This window comes from Volvox carteri (assembly GCF_000143455.1).
Source record: "Volvox carteri f. nagariensis unplaced genomic scaffold VOLCAscaffold_36, whole genome shotgun sequence".
In the NCBI taxonomy this organism is placed as follows: domain Eukaryota; kingdom Viridiplantae; phylum Chlorophyta; class Chlorophyceae; order Chlamydomonadales; family Volvocaceae; genus Volvox; species Volvox carteri.
Window position 1 is genome coordinate 378,701 of NW_003307579.1, and position 10,969 is coordinate 389,669.

Here is a 10,969-nt window from a genome sequence, read left to right on the forward strand (position 1 = left end):
TGGCCAGGTTGCAACAGGTGCAGCGACTTGCAGCGCCAACACCGACAGCCCCCCTTCAACAGGCACCCTGGTCCGCTCTCCACTTGCACAATGCACGACCCTCTCTAGAATGCTTTGGCCGACCTTTCCTCTCCCATCCCGAGGTCCGCAACGCACCGTGTTGTCACCCGCACACGAGGCCACCACCGCTCAATATGTACCACTCACTCACCCCACTCCACACCGCTCTGGCGTCCGGAAAGCACTCCGTACCCCTCATCCTAACTCCTCTTCGGACCCCGGCAGCCTCCATCCTCAAGGGTCATCATCATGCTACCCCACCATGCGCGTCGTCAAAGAACTTAATCGTGTCCTTGAGCGCCTCTATGAACGTGTCAATCTCTGCCGCCGTGTTGTAAATGTATGCCGACGCGCGTGCGGATGCCGGCACACCGAGCTCTCTGTGCAGCGGCTGCGCGCAGTGGTGCCCGCTGCGCACTGCCACTCCGGCCATGTCAAGCAACGTTGACACATCAGTCGCGTGCAGTCCCTCCACGTTGAAGGCCGCCAGGGACGCCCGTCCACGCGGCGCACCGGGCCTCGGCCCGTACACCGTCACCCTCGGCGACACCGCCACCAACCGCTCGTACAAGTACGTCCCGATTTCCTCCTCAAAGGCATGCACCCGATCCATGCCCAGCTGCTGCAGCCACTCCGCCGCGGCGCCCATGCCGATGGCCTCGGCAATGGCCGGCGTGCCCGCCTCGAAACGCATGGGCGGCGGGGCATACGTGGACTGGTCTAGAAACACGTCCGCAATCATCTCCCCACCGCCCATCCAGGGCTCCATGGATTCCAGCACATCGTAGCGGCCCCACAGGAAGCCCACACCGGAGGGCCCACAGAACTTGTGCGAGGACGCCACGATCCAGTCGGCACCCAGACTGCAGACGTCCACAGGCATGTGCGGTACGGACTGGCAGCAATCTAGCAGCAGCTTGGCTCCCACGCGACGTGCCTGCTCGGCCACGTAGGCGGTATCCAGCACACAGCCGAGGACGTTGGAGACGTGGACGAGGGAGACGAGGCGGGTGCGCGGGGAGAGCAGCGACCGGAAGTGGTCCATGTCAAGCTGGGATTTGTCGGGTGTGAGGCGCACATGGCGCAGTACGGCGCCTGTACGGGCCGCCAACAGCTGCCACGGCACCAGGTTGGCGTGATGCTCCGCGACGGAGAGGATGATCTGCGGGGATATGGCGATGGCGATGGGGATAGTGGCAGGGGATAGTGTTTTGACTGGGAAAACCACCTGACACCTGACAAAAAAGATGCAAGCGATGCTAAGAGAAAGGGTGACGACAGTGGTGATGCGCTAGAAACGCATCGTACGTACATGTCTGGAGGCAAGCGGAAAAAACAGCGCTGCCGCTGTCAAGCGCCGTTCACATGTATGTATGTAGCAGGGTGGATGCCGGGTGTGTACATGACATGGTACTCGCCGCGACCCACCTCGTCGCCCTGTTTGATGTTGGCCGCTCCCCACGTGTTCGACACCAGGTTGATTCCCTCCGTAGCATTCCGCACAATGACAACCTCGCGGCTGGTGGACGCGCCAATAAAGGCCGCTACCTTGGCGCGCGCCTCCTCGTACTCGTTGGTAGCCTTGGCGCTGAGGGCGTGCACGCCGCGGTGCACGTTGGCGTTGTACTCCGTGTAGCAACGCGACAAAGCGTCAAGCACTGCACGAGGCTTTTGGCTGGTCGCTGCGTTATCGAGGTACACGAGCGGCAGGCCGTTGACTTTTTGGTCGAGGATTGGAAATTCGGCCCGCAAGGCCGCACCCAGAGCAAGCTGCGCCGGCACTGGTGTTGGCAGAGGAGAGGCCATGTCGACGTCCTACGTAGATAAGAAGGAGCAGAGCTCATTGGGCAAGGGATCTATCAACAAGAGGGAACGCATGGAGACGTCGGTGGTTTCATTCCGACGAACCCGGACGGCCATAGATCAAGATCATACATACTAGATCCCCCCGGTTTTGCGACAAGTTAGTACCGCAAAAAATGACTGCACCAGTAGTCGAGACCACCAGGCCTATCACGCGAAGGCCAAGGTGCTTACCGCTATCGCGGCACGCCTCAAAGCACGCCATCCCTTCCCCACGAGTGACCTGTGCATGCTGGAAACTGGTGTTTGATATGCCCGGCCTGAAGTGGAGGCGGGTAGGCTAATCGTCTGGCTAAGCGACCTCATTCGTCACAGACTGAATTCAAATCTATACCAAATATGTATCATAGAAGTTAATCCTACGTAAACATCTTTGATACAGATGAATACATTGTTGGAAAGCACAAACCAAGCATGCTGCACGGCAACACCATAATCAAATGGCCTGCATGACTGATGTAGGCTAAATCATTTTAGTTAGACATCCAATTTACACATAGTAAGCAAACAATATATACCAAATTGTTCAGGAAGTCTAGAAAATTCTGCGCTCACCGTCATCACGTTGATTACTCCTAACGACGTTGCAACCACGGTTAATGTTATTCAACTGAGCCGATTCCGTTGTATCGTTGTGATTCCGCCATGGGAAATCAACAGAGCTCGGCACCCAGCTCCCCTCCGGCAGCATGCGCAGCGTGCGCTGACGGCCAACCAAGTGCCAAGGAGGCGCCATCATGCCCGGTCAATCCACGGCACCGCAACCCAGCGGTCTATAACGTCTATGGAGAGCGTATCAACGACCCGAACAATCCCCAGCCAAAGAGCCCTCTGCAGTCAATACAAGGCGCCGACATGCTGGACCCCAAAAACAACATGCCGCTGGAGCCCAACCAGTTGCCTTGCCCTGGACAGCGCAAACCCCTATCTACGGAGCGAGTAGCCTCCACAATTCCTAAAGGGGGCACGGATGGCACCTGGCTATTCCCCTCGCCGCAAATGGTCTTCAATGGTACGGGAAGGGCTGGTTGGGATTTTGAGGAACGGAGGGTTCGGTTTCGGTGCATGCCAAGGAAAGACCGTACGGGAAGCAGGTGGCAGATAAGGCCAAAATTGGGTGCACAGTTATCTGTGGGCCATTTTAGGCTGTTCTTGGAGAGAACTATGGCTATGGTCGTGCTGCACCCACCGATGCTGTACCCACCCATTGCTGCACCGTGCTGCACCCACCCATTGCTGCACCTACCGATGCGTACCTTGGCTGTGGATTGTAATTATGTGCCGTAAGTGTAGAGCCCGGAACAGCTTTCATGCCGCCACCACCTGGGGCATGCTAACTCTTGCATGAGCCGCACCCGCACCCATCCTTCAATCTCCATGTCGCCATCTGGCCTTCCGCTCTCATGCGTCGCAGCCCTAAGGCGTAAAGGCAAGGGCGACGATGTCACCGAGGACGATATGGACGGCTTCATTGCGGCGCACAACAGTGAGCAAACCTTGACTTAGCCGCAGGATACTCTCAATCGGGCAGAGGGCATCATCGGGGGGGGGGCACGGCAGGGACGAGCTGGAGGGGTTAGGAGAGCGGGGCCTGGGAATAGCAGTTGCCAACGGCAACAGTCGCGGGGGCGGCGGTGACACTGCAGCGGTGGTAGCAGTCATCCGCGTCTGCTCCAGCCTTTTGAATTTTGAATTGGACCTGCACAAGGATCCTATCCGCACCTGCGCGGGCTGGCATGGGGTGCCACGGGGTCCTATCATCATCATCACCCTGCGGGGGAGGTTCCGCCTCTGCAGCGTGCATGGCCCAGGTGGAGTGCCCCGTGATGGATGTTGCAGCGTGTAATGTTGCAGCTGCAGCATTTGAAGATTTTATCTCGGCTCGGCTGGAAACCACGGACGGGTGCCGCAGTTTCCTTCACATATATGCTTGCACACACGCATGCATCCGCGGCTCAGAACGGCCGCCGCTGTGGTGGTGTCCCTTTCTTTCTCTTTGTTGCGTTATCGTCGAGTGCTGCTCTACGTCCAACCACCGCCTGGTATCTGGTGGCTCGGGATGCATCGCACGGGATGTGTACTAGGGGTACAAGTGGGCGTTGTCGTGATTTTTGATTCCCTTACCTTGACGATGGCGGCCTTGGCGTGTGCCGTCGCAATGAGTTATAACCCGGCGCCATATGCGCCGTATTGCCAGGTATGAACGAGGCGACATGGCAGCGAGTGATGTTGTGGGAGTCGCTGCACCGGCCAGAGTGCGACTACCCCACGTTGCTGCGCTTCCAGGGCAAGCCCCACGACCTAAGGTACGTATGGTAGGAAGGTAGGTGCGGGCTTGGTCAGGTACTTTCTGAGCTGCCGCTCCAGGCTACACGGCTTCACGGCCGGCTAGGGGACGGAGGGGGCAGCACAACGCCCATCTTCGGGAGTACTGAAGTATTGAAGGCCCGAAGCTCCTTCCGGCTATGTAGCGAATGTGAATTTGACGCGCGCGCGCGCGCGCGTGTGTGTGTGTGTGTGTGTCTCTGTGTGTGTGTGTGTGTGTGTCTCTGTGTGTGTGTGTGTGTGTGTGTGTGTGTGTGTGTGTGTGTGTCTCTGTGTGTGTGACTGGCTCAAGGGCAGCTGAGGTCTTTGCCCTGCTGTGCCCTGCTGTCGCATGGCACCGGTTTACGTACATCATGGCACCGGGGATAGTTCCGGGAGGTTCCAAAGTAGCGGGAGTAGGGTCTCAAACATCATTAAGGACAAGCTAGCGCGGCCTGCTTTGAACGGCTCATGAATGACCTGTCGGTATGTTCGCCTGGCTCGAGTGGTACGGCAACCTGGTTTCCATCCCGCCCACCGCCCTCCGCAGTCCCTTGGCCTGGATCCGGAACCTGCTGGGGGGTCCCGCACCTTTCGACCGCCACGACTGGATCGTGGATCGGTGCGGCCGGGAGGTGCGCTACGTCATAGATTTTTACTTTTACGATGACAAGGCGGGGACGCCTGAGGTGAGCGATTGGGTTGGCCAGCGACTGGCCGGCTCGCCGAGTGCGCGGGCAACACATCTGCTTTCCCCCCTCTCAACTTCCCCCAGGATAGCGCACAGGTCGTCTTCCTGGATGGGATGATGAATGGGATGATGGACGGCTGGTGTCCCCTCCCCACCCCCCGCAAGTCCAGACAGGCGAACAGCCCTGCGGACTGACCCGAGTGACTCCGCACCCTTTACCCGGGCATCACCACGTGTGTCCAGACATGTGTAAAACCCCCTCTCTAGTGTCCGACACCACGGCAGGTGCTGCTGCCGCTGTTCCTTCCCCCCGCACCCCCACCCCACCCCCCCGCTGTCTCCCGCACCCCCGCTACCGTTACTGCCGGTCGGTGGTGTGTGGCGTTGCTGCGGACACTTTCGAACTGCAACCCCGACTTCATTGCCGCACATCGCTCCCTCCGGTACACACACGTGCGCCTCTCTTCCGGTGTGTGACGGTGTGCGAACATAGGACCCGCCACCTTTTGACACAAGGACATGAACGCACACTCGTACGCTCATACACTCATGCGCCCATACACATGGTCATGTACTCTTTACAGGCCTTTGAGATTGTGGCTCGGCCCGCGGTGGACTCTCTCGAGTCGGCCCTGGACCGTGTCAAGATGAACATCTACATCAAGTTCGCGGAATGGGGTCTTCCCTGCCCCATCACCGGCCACTCGGGCACCGTGGTGGCCAAGCAGCAGCAGCAGCAGCAGCAGGTGGCACAGCCCAGCGGTGCGGGCAGCAGCTAACGGGCTCGTCATCATACACAGCTCGTTAGTATGAGTGCAGTGATGGAAGGCCGACCTTGGCACGATGCAAGGCTTTCTCGCAATGGATGCGCCTGCGTCGCTGTCTGTCTGTCTGTCTGTCTGTATGCCCTCTTCTCTGTTTACATGCCTGTCTATGGGTGTCTGCCTGTGTGGACGTTTTCAGATATATTCTGTGACCGCAGGGCATGGCGTGCACTGTATGCATGTTAGTAGTTTATCTAGACAAGAAGCAAGAAGCGCACGAGCTAATTTAGGCGTGTATCATAGGGTTGTGGTTAGGCAGGTGCTGACGGCTCGTCTCGCCCAGCAGTGGTTTGCCTTGTCACTCCCTGCGTTGGGTTTAGCGGGTGGGGAAGAAGCAGCAGCGCGGGGAAAGATATTGGGACGGATCGCATAACATCGACCGCACTGCTGCACCTGCATCGCATGTGTACAGGCAGAAGTGCAACAGATGCCTGCGCCGGAAAAACGGGGGGCTCCTCTGCCTTTCGCGTGCAGCAGCAGCCGCCGCAGCAGCAGCGTCGTGCTTGCGACTTCTGCCCTGCGGTGACATGTGGACAGGGTAGGAGGAGTGCTGCTGTTCTGCAGCTGGCTATAGCGTGCACTCGTACTTGCACAGCGGAAGAGGGCCACCGGAGGCCGGCAATGGGCTGTCTAAGTTGTTTTCGGAACATTCCTAACGACAATGGTGATCCGGGGATTACGATCCTGGAACACACCGAATTGGCTCTCGAAATGTGACCTCGAAGTGTGAAGCGCTCTGCTTCCACTTTTCCGAATGTAGCAATTTCTAGTGTGTGTGATATGCAAGCAGGAATGCCAAGTGATATGTGTCTGTAGTCAATCATTAAAATTCAAAACAAGCGGCGCAGCGGACGCGTATCCTCGTTACCAGCAATCAACCCTTTTGGACGTAAATCTTCTCCTCGGCCCTTTCCTCATCCTCCCCATCTGCCTGTTCCTCAGCCGACTCCTCGCTCGCAGTCCCCTCCCGCGCGCCAGTCTCGTTAATGCTCTCACCGAACGTTTCGCCACCACTAGGTGGGCGGAGTAGGCCATTTCAACTTCATCCTGTCCAGTAATCAAAAGGTTTGGGAAGTGTGCAGATTACGCGACAACAAGGGGGACTTCCCTGCACGACAAGCGCACCCGCCCCGAAACCACATTCCAGTGTCGCAGTTCCAAACAAGATCTTCCTCAGGCGTTTCTACGATATTTATCCACTTCGGGCAGCCTTCGGCCCCCTCAGGGCTCTTATTGGCCCGTTACACCTTCGGCGGGTAACGCAACTCTAGGTGAAATACACACACACACACACCTGGGTGAGTCCGCCAACCATCTCACTGCCCTACTTATGTAGGGCATCCAAACACCAGCGGCATCGGCCCCCTGCCGGCCGCCTACCTGATGCCCCCCCTCCCCGGAATCGCTGCACGAGATGCAGCTGGACGCGGACGTAGCGCTCAAGATGGAGGCAGACACGGAGAGGAAGATCTCGAAAAGGGGGCTCTGTGGCAGGGGGAAGGAGAGGACAGGACAGGAGACGCCTGCCTTCTCCACCTACCAAGCTTGCACAGGAGGAACTACTCCTATATTAGGTTGAGGCACGGGCGTAGAACCCCAATCCAACCTTCCCGCTATCGTAGCAGGCGCACCTGTGAAGCATGGCCAGTTTAGCGCACCTATCTTGGACCCCATGAACAATACTGAGGCTGTCTCTATACTTTTATTGTATACTGTTCCACGAGTGGAGCAATATTGGACAATCCCCCTGCTACTTGATTAAACAGTAAATAAATGGCCCCTATCCGTGTTGCCAATCCCCTGAAACCGTCCACGGACATGTGATTGCATGATCAAACAAACCATCCCCAGGCACCCTCTTGAGGTTCCATCACTCGCATATTTGGGGGTTTGTACATTTGTAATGTTACAGAGTGGGAGGCTTCTGGGCCGCTTTATCACATTGTCAATTCTACACCTTATAGCACCATCCATTTGGGGGTTTGTACATTTAACATGTGTCACAGTTAAATGGACTGTGACACATGGTCACTAACTAGCCGGGAGTGGACTTGGACCCTACGGCAAAGCTACGGCTATCACAGCTCCACTGCCTAGGCTGTCTGTGTCCTGACGCGGATTCGGATGTGCGATTTTGCAAGCACACATTCTGATTCCTCCGGATAATGTGGTGATACAGCTATCCACTAGTTCAGGACTTAAGGGTGTGTTCACATGTAGTCCAATTGAGAGTCTGATTGGGAGTCCGATTCGGGGCGGCTTTCTGAATTGTGTTCACATACGATTGCGGCCACCGCGCGAGGTGCCACCGCGCCCAGCTGAAGCTCCGCGGCTACGCCCCATCACCCAAGGCAAGCCAGCATTATCTAGGAACAGAACAGTATAAGTATCGTTTCTATGGCGAAAATTATCACCAGGCTTGTACATACATAGCTGCAGGAGTTCGTGAAAAATGCTCGGTGCGCTTTGCGTGAATTAACAATTGGAAAATGTTCCTATAGTATTGTAATGGTAATTATGAGAAACGGTTTGTTAAACAACTTTGTTTTGAGAAAGAAAACTGTGAATCACGTCGAATCATACCCGAAGACAGGGATGCGACCGTATTCCATATTAATACGCCAGCTAATACGCCCGTATTAATACGCCGAATACGCCAGCCAGTTGGGCTGTTTAAGCAGCCCCTCGCACAAATGTGTCCGGTCGTACTTCGCGAATAAAGTGTTCGTACATCGTCCCAAAAAAGCCAGGAGCGAATTTTGCCGCGCAGATGCGCGCGTGCGATTCACAAAATGCGCCTGTACAAGTGTATATAAATTTCTTGAAGGTGCGCCAGCGCATTGCGCAGGTGGTCTTGTTGGCCATAGTCGCACCCGGCATGCAGGCTGGACTATTGCGTGGCTGCTTTGCAGTATCTGAAAGCACCGAAAGCCTACGTCGTAGCTTGCAACACTGGGCTCGTGAAACTGCCGCGGAAGATGAAGCGGTCGGCGAAGAATCAGCCATAAGGCGCCTGCTTTCGGTAGCGCAGCGCATAATGCACATTGTTCCCACTAAACTCAAGTTACACTCTTACGAAATAAATAATAACAACGCAGAATTAGGTAAAGAGAAGATTCGCGAAAGTCGTTCAGAACCTTGCAAGTAAAATGGATGCCGCTGAGGGCTTGGAACAGCTTTTCGCAGCGCATTCGGCCGTGCCTGCGTTAGCCGTGTTGCAGCAACTACGGAAGGACTTGAGCCAGCAGCAAGCTCAAATTCTGTTTAAGAACCACCGGCATTGTCTTCAGATGGGAACATGTAGTTTTGGTCGGCGCGGGCGAGCAGCGTACGCATTGCGCACAGGTACCGAGGTGCAGCGTCTCAGGATGGATTTCAGCCAACAAAGCCTCAAGAGCTGCTGCACAACCACCGGTGTGTCTTCAGTTGGGCACGTGTAGTTTTGGTCGGCGGGGTCGAGCATCGTATGCATTGCGCACAGAAACCAAGGTGCAGCGTCTCTGTAACATCGCCAACATATCCGGTACGCGGTGGCAGGCTTGCCGAGCACGAAATGAAGGGGGGTCGCATCTCACCATTCAACTAAGCATGCATGTGCTCGGTTGAATGCTCGGTAGCATGCGAGTTTACCTATCAGGATGTTTTGTTGCATATATCCCTCCAAGCGAGAGGGCTTGGACCTATGCTGATGTTCGTTACAAGAAGTGAACTGAGGACTGATGCTACACGTCATGTATACGCGTTGCTTAGCTTGCAACGAGACGCGCCCACGATGAAAGCTTCAGCTACACTCACAATACATTATACTGCTACACTATTCTCTCCAGTCCTACCACATTATATTTCACCGACGTACTTCTGCACCTTCCACATCACCATACGTGCTTTGGAAACGCGGGCAGCTGCTTCACAAGGGCCCCCATCTTTATGCGTTGGCGTATTGTTGGCGTATTGTCGGCGTATTGTTTGTCGTTGGGTTGTCGTACAGTCTGAAAACTCGCCGATTTTGAGAAATATCGAGCTATTGACATTCCCGAGTCATTGGTGTAATTAGTTGATACTTAGGATTAGGTTTTAGGGTTTGCTTATCACTGGGTTTGCAACATACCTTGTTGTAATAACAACCCGCGAAATGGAAAACGTGCGCGAAGCAAAACGCGCTAAACCGGGACCTAAGCCTAGTGCTGTGTTGGATTATTTCGAAGAAGTCGGTGACTATAGCTCTAGCTCCAAGCGCTATGAAGGCCAGAAGGCGATGTCGTTCGCCGTGGGGGAGTGAGGAGGCTTTAGGGCGGTGTGGTCTGTCGTCTGTGGTGTTGGCCTGACACCCAAGCTATCTCTATTTGGGCTGTAGTATTTGTGATAATCACGGTTTGTTAGGAATGCTAGAATGCAGACGCGAATGTGTGCGCACATGGCTCGATGGCTGTCCAGGTCTGGCTGTTGCCCAAATTCATATTTTATCTTGTGAGAGATCGTTTTCCAAACACTAAAGCAATACGCCTTTCATTGTAAAAGCGAAAAACATGAATTCCATGACGGAATAGCGCAAAAGGAATACGCCACGAGTATTGTAATACGGCATGGCGTGAACCCCGGCGTATTGATACGCCATACGCCTGGCGTATTAATTTGAGGTACCATTATTACGCCAGACGGCCAAAACGAATACGGTCGCATCCCTGCCCGAAGAGGCCCCCCCGGACCCCAATTCCGATTCGGGTCCAATCAGGTCCAATTCAGAGTCCAATTCGCATGAATCAAGCCTGATTCGCCCACATGTGAACACGTCCTAAAAGGCAATCAATCCAGCTTCAATCAAAATTTGGAACGCTCACGAACTTGTCACGCCCTCAGTTCTGCACTTCAGCCGTTTCCTCCGTTTACTCACGGTGCGCTATTACTTTGCCATTTCGAGTGGCTCCGGTCTGCGGCCCCCATCCCACTTTAATCAGCTGGGATCGATCCGTCCCCCAACGCCGGCTTCCGAACCCCTGGGGCCACCGGCAGCATCTGAATCAACATCACACATACTGAAGGCTGCAAAGATTAGGGATTGGGGTCGGGTACCGGTCGGGCCGAATTTAGGATGCGGTGAGAAGGGCCAGGATTAGGATACAAAGTTGATGCCAGGTTTAGAATGAGGACCCCGAGTGTAGGATTAGGATTAGGATTGGGATTGCCCGGGTCCCACTGGCCAGGATTAGGATTGGGATACTGCAGCGGG

The 10,969-nt window shown here is 55.4% G+C and overlaps 3 protein-coding genes across 3 annotated transcripts; 1 reads left to right on the top strand and 2 right to left on the bottom strand.

Annotated features, from left to right (window-relative positions):
• Positions 1-307: 307 nt before the first annotated feature.
• VOLCADRAFT_63817 (uncharacterized protein) lies at positions 308-1,866 on the bottom strand (the record flags this gene model as incomplete). The annotated part of the gene is made up of 2 exons (XM_002953471.1): positions 308-1,222; positions 1,489-1,866. 2 exons carry the CDS (start codon positions 1,864-1,866, stop codon positions 308-310), a joined length of 1,293 nt encoding a protein of 430 aa, XP_002953517.1.
• Positions 1,867-2,442: 576 nt separating this feature from the next.
• On the top strand, positions 2,443-6,792 carry VOLCADRAFT_105944 (uncharacterized protein). Its single transcript, XM_002953374.1, has 5 exons — positions 2,443-2,935; positions 3,338-3,409; positions 4,121-4,229; positions 4,778-4,916; positions 5,503-6,792. Exons 1-5 carry the CDS (start codon positions 2,569-2,571, stop codon positions 5,695-5,697), a joined length of 882 nt encoding a protein of 293 aa, XP_002953420.1. The 5' UTR covers positions 2,443-2,568; the 3' UTR covers positions 5,698-6,792.
• VOLCADRAFT_94208 (uncharacterized protein) lies at positions 6,739-10,199 on the bottom strand (the record flags this gene model as incomplete). Its single annotated transcript, XM_002953472.1, has 4 exons — positions 6,739-6,789; positions 7,123-7,227; positions 9,851-9,978; positions 10,157-10,199. Coding segments are annotated over 4 exons (327 nt in total), but the record flags the coding sequence as incomplete, so codon positions are not given.
• Between the last annotated feature and the right edge of the window lie 770 nt (positions 10,200-10,969).